We start from the raw sequence: 18,235 nt of genomic DNA, 5'->3' as shown, positions 1-18,235 counted from the left end.
GTCCCCTTGTCTTTTCCCGGTCCCCTTGTCTTTTCCCGGTCCCCTTGTATTTTCCCTGACTTTTCCCTGTCTTTTCTCTGTTCCCTGTCTTTTCTCTGTTCCTTGTCTTTTCTCTGTTTCCCGTCTTTTCCCTGTTTCCTGTCTTTTCCCTGTTTGCTGTCTTTACCCTGTTTCCTGTCTTTTTCCCTATTTCCTGTCTTTTTCCCTGTTCCATGTATTTTCCCTGTTTCCTGTCTTTTACCCTGTTTCCTGTTTTTATCCCTGTTTCCTGTCTTTTTCCCTGTTTCCTATCTTTTCCTTGTCTTTTTCCCTGTTCCATTTATTTTCTCTGTTCCCTTTCTTTTTTCCCGTTTCCCTTGTCTTTACCCCACCCCTTGTCTTTTCCTGTTTCCCTTATCTTTTCCCGGTCCCCTTGTCTTTTCCCGGTCCCCTTGTCTTTTCCCGGTCCCCTTGTCTTTTCCCGGTCCCCTTGTCTTTTCCCGGTCCCCTTGTATTTTCCCTGACTTTTCCCTGTCTTTTCTCTGTTCCCTGTCTTTTCTCTGTTCCTTGTCTTTTCTCTGTTTCCCGTCTTTTCCCTGTTTCCTGTCTTTTCCCTGTTTCCTGTCTTTACCCTGTTTCCTCCCTTTTTCCCTATTTCCTGTCTTTTTCCCTGTTCCATGTATTTTCCCTGTTTCCTGTCTTTTACCCTGTTTCCTGTTTTTATCCCTGTTTCCTGTCTTTTTCCCTGTTTCCTATCTTTTCCTTGTCTTTTTCCCTGTTCCATTTATTTTCTCTGTTCCCTTTCTTTTTTCCCGTTTCCCTTGTCTTTACCCCACCCCTTGTCTTTTCCCGTTTCCCTTATCTTTTCCCGGTCCCCTTGTCTTTTCCCGGTCCCCTTGTCTTTTCCCGGTCCCCTTGTCTTTTCCCGGTCCCCTTGTCTTTTCCCGGTCCCCTTGTATTTTCCCTGACTTTTCCCTGTCTTTTCTCTGTTCCCTGTCTTTTCTCTGTTCCTTGTCTTTTCTCTGTTTCCCGTCTTTTCCCTGTTTCCTGTCTTTTCTCTGTTTCCCGTCTTTTCCCTGTTTCCTGTCTTTTCCCTGTTTCCTGTCTTTGCCGTGTTTCCTGTCTTTTCCCTGTTTCCTGTCTTTTCTCTGTTCCCTGTCTTTTCTCTGTTCCCTGTCTTTACTCTGTTCCCTGTCTTTTCCCTGTTTCCTGTCTTTTCCCTGTTTCCCGTCTTTTTTCCCTGTTTCCTGTTTTTCCCTGTTTTTCCCTGTTTCCTGTCTTTTCCCTGTTTCCTGTCTTTTCCCTGTTTCCTGTCTTTCCCTGTTTCCTGTCCTTTTCCTGTTTCCTGTCTTTTCCCTGTTTCCTCTCTTACCCTGTTTCCTGTCTTTCCCTGTTTCCTGTCTTTTTCCCTGTTTCCTGTCTTTTTTCCTGTTTCCTGTCTTTTTCCGTGTTCCATTTATTTCCCCTGTTTCCTGTCTTTTTCCGTGTTCCATTTATTTTCCCTGTTTCCTGTCTTTTTCCCTATTTCCTGTCTTTTTCCCTGTTCCATTTATTTTCCCTGTTTCCTGTCTTTGTCCCTGTTTCCTGTCTTTTCCTTGTCTTTTTCCCTGTTCCATTTATTTTCCCTGTTCCCTGTCTTTTTCCTGTTTCCCTTGTGTTTTCGTGTTTCCCTTGTCTTTTCCCGGTCCCCTTGTCTTTTCCCGGTCCCCTTGTCTTTTCCCGGTTCCCTTGTCTTTTCCCTGTTATTTCCCTGTTCCCTGTCTTTTCCCTGTTCCCTGTCTTTTCCCTGTTTCCTGTCTTTTCCCTGTTTCCTGTCTTTTCCCTGTTTCCTGTCTTTTACCTGTTTCCTGTCTTTTACCTGTTTCCTGTCTTTTCCCTGTTTCCTGTCTTTTTCCCTGTTTCCTGTCTTTTCCCTGTTTCCTTGTCTTTTTCCCTGTTCCACTTCTTTTCCCTGTTCCACTTCTTTTCTCTGTTCCCTGTCTTTTTCCCTTTTCCCTTTATTTTCACTGTTCTTTCCATGTTCCCTGTCTTTTCCCCGATTCCTGTCTTTTCCCGGTTCCCTGTCTTTGCCTGTTCCCTTTCTTTTCCCTGTTCTTTCCATGTTCACTGTCTTTCTCTGTTCTTTCCCTGTTCTGTTTTTCCCTGTTCCATGTCTTTTCCTTGTTCCCTTTCTATTCCCTGTTCATTGTCTTTTTCCTGCTTGTTATTACTACAGAGTGGGCCTAGAGTCATATCTCACACAGACCCAGAGGCTAATGAGTGTGTTGTTTGTGTATGAGTGTGGGTGTGTTCACCAATTTCTGACTGGAGGAGTTATCAGGGCTCTATAGAGGAAAGCATTATCATAGGGAAAGGATCATTCCAAAATGGGCAAGTCAAACCTACCAAGGGGTTTAATTCAGGATAATAGTGTCTTGGTGTTTATTTATGAACATGAGTGTGTCTCAATGCTCTGCATGTGTTTTGAATCATGGTGTAGGGATACAGTACAACTTGGCTCTGTCCCAAATGACACCCTTCTTCCTATATAGTGCACCAGAGCAAGTAGAAAGCATTGTAGCCTATACATCCGCATTGAATATAAATGTTTCCTCATACAGAGTTTTTATGTGGAAATCATTCTGATTTGTAGTAGAAAATGCCAGCATGTGTAGCAGAGTTGTTGACTTGAGACTTGACAGAAAATTTAATGATTTGACTTGGAGCCTCAATTCGAGACTCAACTTTGACTTGAGACTGATGACTTGAAATGATCTGGCCAGGTTTTGTAATGTTTTGTCACTCATTTTGTGGCACAGAGTCTCTGTGGATTACTCTCCACGCAGCCAGAGACATTAGCCGCAACATAGCCCTTATAAAAAAAACAGCAAACTGTCAATCAACACAGGTCGGGTGAGCTGGCGAACAGCTTGATGATTTGCTTTACAGCTATAGGATTGGGTGCAGCGCAAATGTCAAATTGTAGGTAGAGAGAGTTGCCATAATTAAATATGAAGTTCCAAAAATAGTTTGATCAATAATATTAACTGTTTACTTTGCACGTTGTCCAGCAATGGGTCAACTAGCATAGGCCTGCTGGTCTTTTGGTATGTACGCCTAACAATTGCTTGAAACTGATAATTTATTTATGAAGCTTGCATTTGCAATTTGTTGTTAAAGTTAATTATTACTGTGGTGAAGACTCTCTTCGCTCTCTGAACTCCCGCCAGTGAAGAGAGATTTTTTCTCTTGTTGAAATGTTTGCTGTTTTGTTCACTCCTTTAAAAGCATAGGCCCTATGTGGTAAATATAAATCTATCACTCCGTCTGCGTACCGTTTCTTGCAACACGTTGACATTTCTGTTTCTGGTTTGATAGGCCTACGACACATTTAGCCAACCATTTCTTAGCCTGCTCTGAGTGGGCGTGATATTTATAGTGCACATGAACGTTCGCAAAACCAATGAGGTAGAAGTTCTGTTTATTTAATTCAATTTGTGGTTTCCTTTGTTCATATTTTCCGGATTAGGTCGTGGTTCCGTGTGTCTGTGTCTTTGTCTCTGTCATTTTTGTTGTGCGTAATAGAAGTGAGCACTCGTCTCAGTGGTGGTGGTGTTGAAATATCATAAAAAATAATTATGTCTGATTAAGATGAATGTAACAATGGGATGTGGGAATTGCCTTTTACATTGAAGAACCAGTTTATTGGTTGTAGTTGCTAATTGGGTAATTGTATGGTCCTGGGGGCCAAGTGCTTATATTATGTAGGCTACCTGTTTGAGCAGATTGACAGATTCCATTTGGTTTCTCAGAGGGAGGCTGTACAGTCTTGCCCTTTATCTGTGTCTGTTCAGATAGGACAAGTTAAGCCTGATACAGAGGCTATTTCTTTTGGGCTATTGCCAGTGTATATTTGGTAAATATACCTCTTGTGGAAACACCCATCTATCTACTGGTGGCCCATCCACCACTATATTGAAGATGGCAGGTTTGACCATGCATGATTATGTAATGATTAATAATGACTAACATCAATGATACAGGCTGCCATAGAGAGAGAGAGAGAGAGAGAGAGAGAGACCCCAGCTCTGCTTTTAAAAAGGAAGCTAAGGACAGGAAATAAAAAATTCATGAAGGTGTTTTCTCATCATGGGAGAGGTCAATGGACACACTGACAATACAATGTCACATCATCATGGAAATGAATGAGTTCTGAGCTACTAATCTATTATGGATGGCTAGGGCTGCTGCTGGTTCAGGCTGTCATTTACTAAATAGACAAAGGCAGGCAGGGTCACTGCTACTTCGTACAACATTATGTAAAACGTGGCATGTCAGAGGTGTGTTCAAATACTGAAGTGGTACTTGATAGAGCTTGTATGTTGGAATGGAACCAATAGAAAAGCATTCAAAAGTGAAGACCTCGCCCACCTGGCAGTCTAAAATAAATGCTATAACATTTTTGAAGATTTGAACCCGGGTCTGGATGCTGAGAGGAGTTAGCTTCTGATGCTTTTATCTCATCTGTGCTTCTCATGATTACAATACTGTAGTGTACTGGCCCTGACCACATTCAATGCACTGTGCTTTCAATTTAATAAGGAATGTGGGTTGTTCATTTTGTAGCAATGACAATATGCTTGATAGTGGCCTGGTGGTCTAAGCCGCTGCCTTCAGAATACATGTACCTGCGCGGCGTGGGTTTGAATCCGATCCACTGCTATTTACCACTCTCCTCTTACCTTACTTGTCTTATCTAATACACTGTGGGACTGCCCCACTCTTTTAAGAAAAAATAAGATTATTATTGTCCCTAATGGCCTTTTTAATAATGTTTAATGTTGTGTGGTGCATTTCATACTTTAGGTAGAATAGTTATATAAAAAAGTATTTATTTATAAACCTAGAGCTTCAGATGGAAGCTATAATATCAGTCTCATCAAGTTGATTTCCTTCTTCCCTGTTTTCCTGCCAACGCAATTAATAGGAGAGTTTTCCCTCAAATGTTGTCCAATTCTTGGCCTTATTTGACTGGTGTAAATATGCAAAGTGGTGGGTATCACCGTTTCTTCTTCAATTGACTGCTTGCTCTCTCAGTTTACCCCAAGCCAGTCTCCGGCTCTGTCCCAAAAGCACTCTATATAGGGCACTACTTTTGACCAAGGCCCATAGGGCATGGTCCGTGCTGGTCGGATGCTGGTCAGACCAGCATGGTCAAGCTTCACTGGACTTGCATTTATTGTAGTTGGGGATTAGGCGAACGATGGTGGAGCGATTTCTGCATAGTGCATCTTTAATCTGTAGTCTCTCCCAATGTGAGCCTAGATCTGTTTGTTTTGTTTCGTCAACTCCCATGATCCTTGTAATGCTGAACACTAGGCATAACATCAACCATAAACGATGCTTAACAGTACTAACATATCTGGGAGCAGGCTTTAGATAGACTACATGTTCAATTGTATTCAAAAGGCCCTCCCCTATTAGACAGACAGAGAGAGAGAGGGTGTCACTCAATGCCCTTGTTTTGTTATTGTGTTAGCTATATGACTAGGCTCAAGGCTTCGCTGTTTCTCTGTTTATCCCCCGCTGTACTGTCGCCTCATCTCACTGTATTGACATGATGAGCCAAGTTCTGTTTACAGTTCTGTGTGTTGTATTCCCTTTCAGCTAGGGTGTAGCATACTGCTCTATTTACAGTTCTGTGTGTTGTATTCCCTTTCAGCTAGGGTGTAGCATACTGCTCTATTTACAGTTCTGTGTGTTGTATTCCCTTTCAGCTAGGGTGTAGCATACTGCTCTATTTACAGTTCTATGGGCTGTATTCCCTTTCAGCTAGGGTGTAGCATACTGCTCTATTTACAGTTCTGTGTGCTGTATTCCCTTTCAGCTAGGGTGTAGCATACTGCTCTATTTACAGTTCTGTGTGCTGTATTCCCTTTCAGCTAGGGTGTAGCATACTGCTCTATTTACAGTTCTGTGTGCTGTATTCCCTTTCAGCTAGGGTGTAGCATACTGCTTTATTTACAGTTCTGTGTGCTGTATTCCCTTTCAGCTAGGGTGTAGCATACTGCTCTATTTACAGTTCTGTGTGCTGTATTCCCTTTCAGCTAGGGTGTAGCATACTGCTCTATTTACAGTTCTGTGTGTTGTATTCCCTTTCAGCTAGGGTGTAGCATACTGCTCTATTTACAGTTCTGTGTGCTGTATTCCCTTTCAGCTAGGGTGTAGCATACTGCTCTATTTACAGTTCTGTGTGCTGTATTCCCTTTCAGCTAGGGTGTAGCATACTGCTCTATTTACAGTTCTGTGTGCTGTATTCCCTTTCAGCTAGGGTGTAGCATACTGCTCTATTTACAGTTATGTGTGCTGTATTCCCTTTCAGCTAGGGTGTAGCATACTGCTCTATTTACAGTTCTGTGTGCTGTATTCCCTTTCAGCTAGGGTGTAGCATACTGCTCTATTTACAGTTCTGTGTGCTGTATTCCCTTTCAGCTAGGGTGTAGCATACTGCTCTATTTACAGTTCTGTGTGCTGTATTCCCTTTCAGGTAGGGTGTAGCATACTGCTCTATTTACAGTTCTGTGTGCTGTATTCCCTTTCAGCTAGGGTGTAACATACTGCTCTATTTACAGTTATGTGTGCTGTATTCCCTTTCAGCTAGGGTGTAGCATACTGCTCTATTTACAGTTCTGTGTGCTGTATTCCCTTTCAGCTAGGGTGTAGCATACTGCTCTATTTACAGTTCTGTGTGCTGTATTCCCTTTCAGCTAGGGTGTAACATACTGCTCTATTTACAGTTATGTGTGCTGTATTCCCTTTCAGCTAGGGTGTAGCATACTGCTCTATTTACAGTTCTGTGTGCTGTATTCCCTTTCAGCTAGGGTGTAGCATACTGCTCTATTTACAGTTCTGTGTGCTGTATTCCCTTTCAGCTAGTGTGTAGCATACTGCACAGTTCTCTCTGTGTTTGCGTGTGTTCCCTTTCAGCTAGGCTAGTGTGTGTGTGTGTTCATGGGTGTAGTTGTAGCCTCGCACTCTCTTTTATAACCCTGTCAGAATGAGATGATGTGATGTGTAGCTACTCACTATGTGTATATTCTAACAGTGCCAGTTAAGAATGATTTATCCTTGGCCTTAAAGTTGAGATCTGCGATTGGCAAAACAGCGCCACTGTCCACCAGAGGCACATTTGTTATTGCTTTGAGGAAATGAGCATCCAGCATTGTGGTAAAAATAATGGCAGTACATACTCTACTGTTCTATTGTGTGTTCATTAGTGTGCAATGATGTCAGAGGGATAAAACAGTATTTGGTGAAACGGACGTGGCAGTTTGACTTTGACCTATTAATAAAGACTAACTTTTCCTCTCTCTCTCCTCTTCAGGTGGTGCTTGTCTTTGCCCTCAGCATCGGAGCCCTTGTAATATACTTCATAGATTCCTCTGAGTAAGTATTATTTTTTTGCAACACATTACAGCTGTAACCTACAGTGTATCGTGCTTTTTGTTATGTTAATATACTGGAAACTATTGCACTGTGACAACAGAGCTCTACTATACAATGAGATGGTCTTTTTGTCAATGGGATCCAAATCTAATCTGGCAAATGATGTGGTACAGGTGGACTAATGTGGTTATAACCTGATTTATAGAGAAGCTGTAATAATATGTATTTTACCAGGTAAGTTGACTGAGAACACATTCTCATTTACAGCAACAACCTGGGGAATAGTTACAGGGGAGAGGAGGGGGATGAACAAGCCAATTGCAAACTGGGGATGATTAGGTGACCGTGATGGTATGAAGGACAGCTTGGGAATTTAGCCAGGACACCAGTGTTAACACCCCTACCCTTATGATAAGTGCCATGGGATCTTTAGTGAACACAGAGAGTCAGGACACCCATTTAAAATCCCATCCAAAAGACGGCACCCTACACAGGGCAGTGTCCCCAACCACAGCCCTGGAACAATGGGGTATTTCTTTAGACCAGAGGAAAGAGTGACTCTTAATGGGCCTGCAACACCACTTCCAGCAGCATCTGGTCTCTCATCCAGGGATCGACCAGGACCAACCCTGCTTATCTTCAGAAGCAAGCCAGCAGTGGGATGCAGGGTGGTATGCTGCAACCAGGACCAACCCTGCTTATCTTCAGAAGCAAGCCAGCAGTGGGATGCAGGGTGGTATGCTGCAACCAGGACCAACCCTGCTTATCTTCAGAAGCAAGCCAGCAGTGGGAGCCAGCAGTGGGATGCAGTGTGGTATGCTGCAACCAGGACCAACCCTGCTTATCTTCAGAAGCAAGCCAGCAGTGGGAGCCAGCAATGGGATGCAGGGTGGTATGCTGCAACCAGGACCAACCCTGCTTATCTTCAGAAGCAAGCCAGCAGTGGGAGCCAGCAATGGGATGCAGGGTGGTATGCTGCAACCAGGACCAACCCTGCTTATCTTCAGAAGCAAGCCAGCAGTGGGAGCCAGCAGTGGGATGCAGGGTGGTATGCTGCAACCAGGACCAACCCTGCTTATCTTCAGAAGCAAGCCAGCAGTGGGAGCCAGCAATGGGATGCAGTGTGGTATGCTGCAACCAGGACCAACCCTGCTTATCTTCAGAAGCAAGCCAGCAGTGGGAGCCAGCAGTGGGATGCAGGGTGGTATGCTGCAACCAGGACCAACCCTGCTTATCTTCAGAAGCAAGGACAGCAGTGGGAGGCAGGGTGGCATGCTGCAACCAGGACCAACCCTGCTTATCTTCAGAAGCAAGCCAGCAGTGGGAGCCAGCAGTGGGATGCAGGGTGGTATGCTGCAACCAGGACCAACCCTGCTTATCTTCAGAAGCAAGCCAGCAGTGGGAGCCAGCAGTGGGATGCAGGGTGGTATGCTGCAACCAGGACCAACCCTGCTTATCTTCAGAAGCAAGCCAGCAGTGGGAGCCAGCAGTGGGATGCAGGGTGGTATGCTGCAACCAGGACCAACCCTGCTTGCTTATCTTCAGAAGCAAGCCAGCAGTGGGAGCCAGCAGTGGGATGCAGGGTGGTATGCTGCAACCAGGACCAACCCTGCTTATCTTCAGAAGCAAGCCAGCAGTGGGAGCCAGCAGTGGGATGCAGGGTGGTATGCTGCAACCAGGACCAACCCTGCTTATCTTCAGAAGCAAGCCAGCAGTGGGAGCCAGCAATGGGATGCAGGGTGGTATGCTGCAACCAGGACCAACCCTGCTTATCTTCAGAAGCAAGCCAGCAGTGGGAGCCAGCAATGGGATGCAGGGTGGTATGCTGCAACCAGGACCAACCCTGCTTATCTTCAGAAGCAAGCCAGCAGTGGGAGCCAGCAATGGGATGCAGGGTGGTATGCTGCAACCAGGACCAACCCTGCTTATCTTCAGAAGCAAGCCAGCAGTGGGAGCCAGCAGTGGGATGCAGGGTGGTATGCTGCAACCAGGACCAACCCTGCTTATCTTCAGAAGCAAGGACAGCAGTGGGAGGCAGGGTGGCATGCTGCAACCAGGACCAACCCTGCTTATCTTCAGAAGCAAGCCAGCAGTGGGAGCCAGCAGTGCAACCAGGGATGCAAGGGTGGTATGCAGGGTGGCAACCAGGACCAACCCTGCTTGCTTATCTTCAGAAGCAAGCCAGCAGTGGGAGCCAGCAGTGGGATGCAGGGTGGTATGCTGCAACCAGGACCAACCCTGCTTATCTTCAGAAGCAAGCCAGCAGTGGGAGCCAGCAGTGGGATGCAGGGTGGTATGCTGCAACCAGGACCAACCCTGCTTATCTTCAGAAGCAAGCCAGCAGTGGGAGCCAGCAGTGGGATGCAGGGTGGTATGCTGCAACCAGGACCAACCCTGCTTATCTTCAGAAGCAAGCCAGCAGTGGGAGCCAGCAGTGGGATTCAGGGTGGTATGCTGCAACCAGGACCAACCCTGCTTATCTTCAGAAGCAAGCCAGCAGTGGGATGCAGGGTGGTATGCTGCAACCAGGACCAACCCTGCTTATCTTCAGAAGCAAGCCAGCAGTGGGATGCAGTGTGGTATGCTGCAACCAGGACCAACCCTGCTTATCTTCAGAAGCAAGGACAGCAGTGGGAGGCAGGGTGGCATGCTTCAACCAGGACCAACCCTGCTTATATTCAGAAGCAAGCCAGCAGTGGGAGGCAGGGTGGTATGCTGCAACCAGGACCAACCCTGCTTATCTTCAGAAGCAAGCCAGCAGTGGGAGCCAGCAGTGGGATGCAGGGTGGTATGCTGCAACCAGGACCAACCCTGCTTATCTTCAGAAGCAAGCCAGCAGTGGGAGCCAGCAGTGGGATGCAGGGTGGTATGCTGCAACCAGGACCAACCCTGCTTATCTTCAGAAGCAAGCCAGCAGTGGGAGCCAGCAGTGGGATGCAGGGTGGTATGCTGCAACCAGGACCAACCCTGCTTATCTTCAGAAGCAAGCCAGCAGTGGGAGCCGGCAGTGGGAAAAATATATGCTCCTTACACATATTTAAACATTTGATGGTCTGCAAAGTGGATAATACAACTGTAACTGTAGATGTGGCAGATTATGGTAGTTATGGTTGGCTTCCTGTACATTCAAAATCACATATACACTAAAACATGAGGGTACTTCAAGATTCTTTGGGAAGGGTGATGTTTCTATGTGGAACCAAACTGACTAAAATAACCATTTGAGCTCTTCAATGGTTACAGTTCACAAAAGGGTTATTTGCTCTTTTAGCGATAATAATATAGAGGAGGTGGCTCATTAGAATATTTTAAGACGGGGTTTGCATACAGCTCGATTTGTGCAACCATGAATGAGTGCCATTCCAGTTTATCTAATTTGTTGTGCTATTCCCTTACATATGATAAATTACTATGGCCAATGATGGTGTTGTGTCAACTGAGAGCAATTACTAAATCAGTCAATGGTAATTAATTCTCTCCTCGGGGACCCCCACCTGTTCCAGCGGTAGCTCACTTGATTCAACTTCTCAATTCAAATCACATGAACTTTCATGTCACATACTTCGTAAACAACAGGTGTACACTAACAGTTAAATGCTTACTTACAGGCCCAACAATGCAGAGGGTAAAGATAAATAATTGAAAAATTACAACACAAATAGTAACAATAACTTGGCGATATACATGTGGTTACCAGTACAGAGTCCATGTGCAGGGGTACAAGGTAATTCAGGTAGATGTGTACTGTAAATACAGTGGGAGAACAAGTATTTGATACACTGCCGATTTTGCAGGTTTTCCTACTTACAAAGCATGTAGAGGTCTGTAATTTGTATCATAGGTACACTTCAACTGTGAGAGATGGAATCTAAAACAAAAATCCAGAAAATCACATTGTATGATTTTGAAGTAATTAATTTGTATTTTATTGCATGACAAAAGTGTTTGATCACCTAACAACCAGTAAGAATTCCGGCTCTCACAGACCTGTTCATTTTTCTTTAAGAAGCCCTCCTGTTCTCCACTCATTACCTGTATTAACTGCACCTGTTTGAACTCGTTACCTGTATAAAAGACACCTGTCCACACACTCAATTAAACAGACTCCAACCTCTCCACAATGGCCAAGACCAGAGAACTGTGTAAGAACATCAGGTATAAAATTGTAGACCTGCACAAGGCTGGGATGGGCTACAGGACAATAGGAAAGCAGCTTGGTGAGAAGGCAACAACTGTTGGCGCAATTATCAGAAAATGGAAGATGTTCAAGATGACGGTCAATCACCCTCGGTCTGGGGCTCCATTCAAGATCTCACCTTGTGGGGCATCAATGATCCTGAGGTTTGGAGGTAGAAGAAGGATGAGTACAACCCCAAGAACACCATCCCAACTGTGAAGCATGGAGGTGGAAACATCATTCTTTGGGGATGCTTCTCTGCAAAGGGGACAGGACGACTGCACCGTATTGAGGGGAGGATGGATGGGGCCATGTATCGCGAAATCTTGGCCAACAACCTCCTTCCCTCAGTAAGAACATTGAAGATGGGTCGTGGCTGGGTCTTCCAGCATGACAACGACCCGAAACACACAACTAAGGAGTTGCTCCGTAAGAAGCATCTCAAGGTCCTGGAGTGGCCTAGCCAGTCTCCAGACCTGAACCCAATAGAACATCTTTGGAGGGAGCTGAAAGTCCGTATTGCCCAGCGACAGCCCCGAAACCTGAAGGATCTGGAGAAGGTCTGTATGGAGGAGTGGGCCAAAATCCCTGCAGCGGTGTGTGCAAACCTGGTCAATAACTACAGGAAACATATGATCTCTGTAATTGCAAACAAAGGTTTCCGTACCACATATTAAGTTCTGCTTTTCTGATGTATCAAATACTTATGTCATACAATAAAATGAAAATGAATTACTTAAAAATCATACAATGTAAGGGCCTCCCGGGTGGCGCTGTACTGCAGTGCCAGCTGTGCCATCAGAGACTCTGGGTTCGCGCCCAGGCTCTGTCGTAACCGGCCGCGACTGGGAGGTTCTGTGGGGTGATGCACAATTGGCCTAGCGTCATCCGGGTTAGGGAGGACTTGGCCAGTAGGGATGTCCTTGTCTCATCGTGCACCAGCGACTCCTGTGGTGGACAGGGTGCAGTGTGCGCTAACCAAGGTTGCCAGGTGCACGGTGTTTCCTCTGACACATTGGTGCGGCTGGCTTCCGGGTTGGATGCACGCTGTGTTAAGAAGCAGTGCGGCTTGGTTGGGTTGTGTATCGGAGGACACATGACTTTCAACCTTCGTCTCTCCCGAGCCCATATGGGAGTTGTAGCGATAAGACAAGATAGTAGCTCCTAAAACAATTGGATACCACGACATTCAGGAGAAAAAGGGGGGGGGTAAAGAAATCATACAATGTGATTTTCTGGATTTTTGTTTTAGATTCTGTCTCTCTCACAAGTAGGAAAACCTGCAAAATTGGCAGTGTATCAAATACTTGTTCTCCCCTCTGTACATAGAAACTTTTTTAATGGTTATTTTATAGAATTTTAGGACAGGAACACCATACACATTCCATTTAGAATCATATGGAACCTGTATGGTGCTATAAAGAACCATTTCCTCATGTTCTATAAAGATCCATTAAAAAAATATTATATATAGCACTAAAAAAGGGTTCCACTATGGTTACAACCCTTTTGGGGGCTATATAGAACCCTTTATAGAACCCGATTAGCTCTTCATTGCTCTATCCATATAAATATTATCCAAATGCATTAGAATCTCTCATGGCTTCACGTTGAAAATAAATTAATATCCAGTCTTCTGATTTTCTTTAGGAATGTTATATTTAAAAAAAAACACAGTATTATTCAGGCCAGTTAGTACATACTAGCAACATGCATAACCACCAAACCAGACAGGCAAATTCAGGGCAGCGAAGACAACCCAAACCAAGGACAAATCGCCTTAAATCTACAGTTTTATATAGAGCATAGCTGAATGGAACTCTTTACCAATCCATATTTCTCAGGCAAAAACTAAATCCACAAAAAGAAAGGACCAAGGCACTCTTCATATAACTAATTAAAATGCATTTATTTGTATGGCATTTTCAATGGAAACAAAGTTTAAAACTCCGACTCGTTTTGGCTGCATGGCCTTCATCAGGGAGTACAAAGCAATGATAATACGATATTCTCTTTTGAACAGCTTTTTCCAATCAGCCCTGATTTGAAGAGGGAGTGGTTACAGCATTCATTGGCCAACACCTAGTAAGCAATACTATACACATTAAAAAGTGAAATACTGTAAGTATGTTATCAAAAATGCAACTACAAGCTAGAAGCATCAGAACCCCTAGAAAGGTATTCCAACCTTGAATATGACTGACAAAGTTTCCCAGATGCCAGGAAGATGAGATAATGAGGCATTGTCCTAAACTTTTCCAGGCTCTCTCTATCTCGGTTCACACACACACCACATCATGTCTATGGAATGTCAGCTTTTAGGTTTTTATCACCAAGTCATTGTCAGCTCATCTCTAGCAGAATAACTGCAGGAAGCTAGAGTGGAAACCATCTCTTTACAGAAACACAGAATTAAACAGAACAAATGTCCTATTTGTTAAGTATTAATTGCTAACTATTAATATTAAACAAATCAGGAAAATATGTAATTTTTCTATCACAATGGTTCCACATCGAACCATCACCCTTCCCAAAGAACCCTTGAGGAATCGTTATTTTTGTTGTGTGTACGAGGGATTCAGACCACTCGTAGAGCAGCCAAAATGCATCGTTAGATGCCTTCCGCATCACTTTATCTCCCCTAAACTTATAATTGAGATGTTTAGGCTATCTGTCTGACTGTGAATGCCGATAACTTCAGAACTAAGTTGATTTCAAATACAAAGTTACAAAGTATTTGCAATTGTTACAAATAAGTGACGGATAAAATGAAGCTTCAAATGAAAACAGAGATGACTACATTAAAAAGATAGGCCTACATACAGTAGGCTACATGGGCCTATATAGGCTATTTCAATTACAGTTGAAGTCAGAAGTTTACATACACTTAGGTTGGAGTCATTAAAACTAGTTTTTCAACCACTCCTCAAATTTCTTGTTAACAAACTATAGTTTTGGCAAGTTGGTTAGGACATCTACTTTGTGCATGACACAAGTCATTTTTCCAGCAATTCTTTCCGGACAGATTATATTACTTATATATAATTCACTGTATCACAATTCCAGTGGGTTAGAAGTTTACATACACTAAGTTAACTGTGCCTTTCAACAGCTTGGAAATTTCCAGAAAATGATGTAATGTCTTCTGATAGGCTAATTGGCATAATTTTAGTAAATTGGAGGTGTACCTGTGGATGTATTTCAAGGCCTACTTTCAAATTCAACGCCTCAATGTTTGACATCATGGGAAAATCAAAAGAAATCAGCCAAGACCTCAGAAAAAAATAGTTGACTTCCACAAATCTGGTTCATCCTTGGGAGCAATTTCCAAAAGCCTGAAGGTACAACGCTCATCTGTACAAGCAATAGTATGCAAGTATAAACACCATGGGACCATGCAGTCATCATACAGCTCAGGAAGGAAACACGTTCTGTCTCCTAGAGATGTACTTTGGTGCGAAAAGTGCAAATCAATCACAGAACAACAGCAAAGGAGCTTGTGAAGATGCTGGAGGAAATAGGTACAAAAGTATCTATATCCGCAGTAAAACAAGCCCTATATCGACATAACCTGAAAGGCTGCTCAGCAAGGAAGAAGCCCATGCTCCAAAACAGCCATATTAAAGCCAAACTACGGTTTACAACTGCACATGGGGACAAAGATTGTACTTTTTGGAGAAATGTTTTCTGGTCTGATAGAATAGAACTGTTTGGCCATAATGACCATCGTTATGTTTGGAGGGAAAAGGGGAGGCTTGCAAGCCGAAGAACACCATCCCAACCGTGGAGCACGGGGGTGGCAGCATCGTGTTGTGGGGGTGCTTTGCTGCAGGAGGGACTGGTGCACTTCACAAAATAGATGGCATCATGAGGTAGGAAAATTATGTGGATATATTGTCGCAAATGGGTCTTCCAAATGGACAATGACCCCAATCATACTTCCAAAGTTGTGTCAAAATGACTTAAGGACAACAAAGTCAAGGAGTGGCCATCACAAAGCTCTGACCTCAATCACATAGAATTTTTGTGGGCAGAACTGAAAAAGTGTGTGCGAGCAAGGAGGCCTACAAACCTGACTCAGATACACCAGCTCTGTCAGGAGCAATGGGCCAAAAGTCACCCAACTTATTGTGGGAAGCTTGTGGAAGGATACCCAAAACTTTGACCCAAGTTAAACAATTTGAAGGCAATGCTACCAAATACACATTGAGTGTATGTAAACTTCTGACCAACTGGGAATGTGATTAAATAAATAAAAACTGAAATAAATAATTGTCTCTACTATTATTCTGACATTTCACATTCTTAAAATAAAGTGGTGATCCTAACTGACCGAAGACAGGGAATTTTTACTAGGATTAAATGTCAGGAATTGTGAAAACGGAGTTTAAATGTAGTTGGCTAAGGTGTATGTAAACGTCCGACTTCAACTGTATATTGAATCGATGTCATGTCCAATCAATAGAGTTATATTTTGTGACTAGGCTACTGTCTGTCATTTTTGCCTCAAGGTGGTTCATGGTGTGTGACAACATGTGCACAATGATGTGCAAAATCTGTGATTTAATGCATTATTATTGGGTAAGCATAATAAGTCGCCTCAATAGCCTATTTGCAGCCATTGGTAATATCTCTAGGAGCTGATCCGTCGTCAGTATTGTGGAAGAATTTGAATGTTTAGGTCATATTTGAATGGAGAAACCTGATCCGAGAGCAGCAACACACTTAGTGAGCACTACGTGCTTGTTTGGGAAACTTAAAAAGTTGGCATGATCATCGGAATTTTTAAGTGACTGGTAAAACAAGGCCCAGAAGTATGTATTCTTATTATCCTGAGACGTTTAGAAGCTTTCACATGCCTGTACATACTGTACTGTATGATTCAGTCATCACCACATGTTTGAACTCTGAGCACAGATCCTGCCTCCTGCTCTGTTCTGTCTTTCCATGTCTACCTCCTGTCCTGTCTGTCCTATCCCTGTCATGTGCTTTCTGTCCTTTACCTCCTGTCCTGTCTGTCCTATCCCTGTCATGTGCTTTCTGTCCTTTACCTCCTGTCCTGTCTGTCCTATCCCTGTCATGTGCTTTCTGTCCTTTACCTCCTGTCCTGTCTGTCCTATCCCTGTCATGTTCTTTCTGTCCTTTACCTCCTGTCCTGTCTGTCCTATCCCTGTCATGTTCTTTCTGTCCTTTACCTCCTGTCTTGTCTGTCCTATCCCAGTCATGATCTTTCTGTCCTTTACCTCCTGTCCTGTCTGTCCTTTACCTCCTGCCATGTCCGTTCTGTCCTTTACCTCCTGTCCTGTTCTTTCTGTCCTTTACCTCCTGTCCTGTCCTTTCTGTCCTTTACCTCCTGTCCTGTCTGTCCTATCCCTGTCATGTTCTTTCTGTCCTTTACCTCCTGTCTGTCCTGTCCCTGTCATGTCATTTCTGTCCTTTACCTCCTGTCCTGTCTGTCCTATCCCTGTCATGTGCTTTCTGTCCTTTACCTCCTGTCCTGTCTGTCCTATCCCTGTCATGTTCTTTCTGTCCTTTACCTCCTGTCCTGTCTGTCCTATCCTTGTCATGTTCTTTCTGTCCTTTACCTCCTGTCTTGTCTGTCCTATCCCAGTCATGATCTTTCTGTCCTTTACCTCCTGTCTTGTCTGTCCTATCCCAGTCATGATCTTTCTGTCCTTTACCTCCTGTCTTGTCTGTCCTATCCCAGTCATGATCTTTCTGTCCTTTACCTCCTGTCCTGTCTGTCCTTTACCTCCTGCCATGTCCGTTCTGTCCTTTACCTCCTGTCCTGTTCTTTCTGTCCTTTACCTCCTGTCCTGTCCTTTCTGTCCTTTACCTCCTGTCCTTTCTGTCCTTTACCTCCTGTCCTGTTCTTTCTGTCCTTTATCTCCTGTCCTGTCTTTTCTGTCCTTTACCCCCTGTCCTGTTCTTGCTGTCCTTTACCTCCTGTCCTGTCCTTTCTGTCCTTTACCTCCTGTCCTGTCCTTTCTGTCCTTTACCTCCTGTCCTTTCCTTTCTGTCCTTACCTCCTGTCCTTTCTGTCCTTTGCCTCCTGTCTGTCCTGTCCCTGTCATGTCATTTCTGTCCTTTACCTCCTGTCCTGTCTGTCCTATCCCTGTCATGTGCTTTCTGTCCTTTACCTCCTGTCCTGTCTGTCCTATCCCTGTCATGTGCTTTCTGTCCTTTACCTCCTGTCCTGTCTGTCCTATCCCTGTCATGTTCTTTCTGTCCTTTACCTCCTGTCCTATCCCTGTCATGTTCTTTCTGTCCTTTACCTCCTGTCCTGTCTGTCCTATCCCTGTCATGTTCTTTCTGTCCTGTACCTCCTGTCCTGTCTGTCCTATCCCTGTCATGTTCTTTCTGTCCTTTACCTCCTGTCCTGTCTGCCCTTTACCTCCTGTCCTGTCTGTCCTATCCCTGTCATGTTCTTTCTGTCCTGTACCTCCTGTCCTGTCTGTCCTATCCCTGTCATGTTCTTTCTGTCATTTACCTCCTGTCCTGTCTGTCCTATCCCGGTCATGTTCTTTCTGTCCTTTACCTCCTGTCCTGTCTGTCCTTTACCTCCTGTCCTGTCTGTCCCGTCCCTGTCATGTTCTTTCTGTCATTTACCTCCTGTCCTGTCTGTCCTATCCCTGTCATGTCCTGTCTGTCCTT

At 44.2% G+C, this 18,235-nt stretch overlaps 1 protein-coding gene across 5 annotated transcripts in view; it reads left to right on the top strand.

Moving 5' to 3' along the window:
* Positions 1–18,235, top strand: part of LOC124038495 (calcium-activated potassium channel subunit alpha-1-like) — a 235,993-nt gene that overhangs the window by 99,772 nt on the left and 117,986 nt on the right. For all 5 annotated transcript variants that reach the window (XM_046354452.1, XM_046354450.1, XM_046354453.1 and 2 more), the window contains exon 3: positions 7,343–7,404. In XM_046354452.1, the coding sequence (XP_046210408.1) occupies positions 7,343–7,404 (62 nt within the window). The remainder of the gene's footprint in view (positions 1–7,342; positions 7,405–18,235) is intronic.

This window comes from Oncorhynchus gorbuscha, linkage group LG06 (assembly GCF_021184085.1).
Source record: "Oncorhynchus gorbuscha isolate QuinsamMale2020 ecotype Even-year linkage group LG06, OgorEven_v1.0, whole genome shotgun sequence".
NCBI classification, from domain to species: Eukaryota; Metazoa; Chordata; class Actinopteri; order Salmoniformes; family Salmonidae; genus Oncorhynchus; species Oncorhynchus gorbuscha.
Note: the sequence above shows the minus strand (reverse complement) of the source record. Positions and strands in the feature narration are given on the sequence as shown.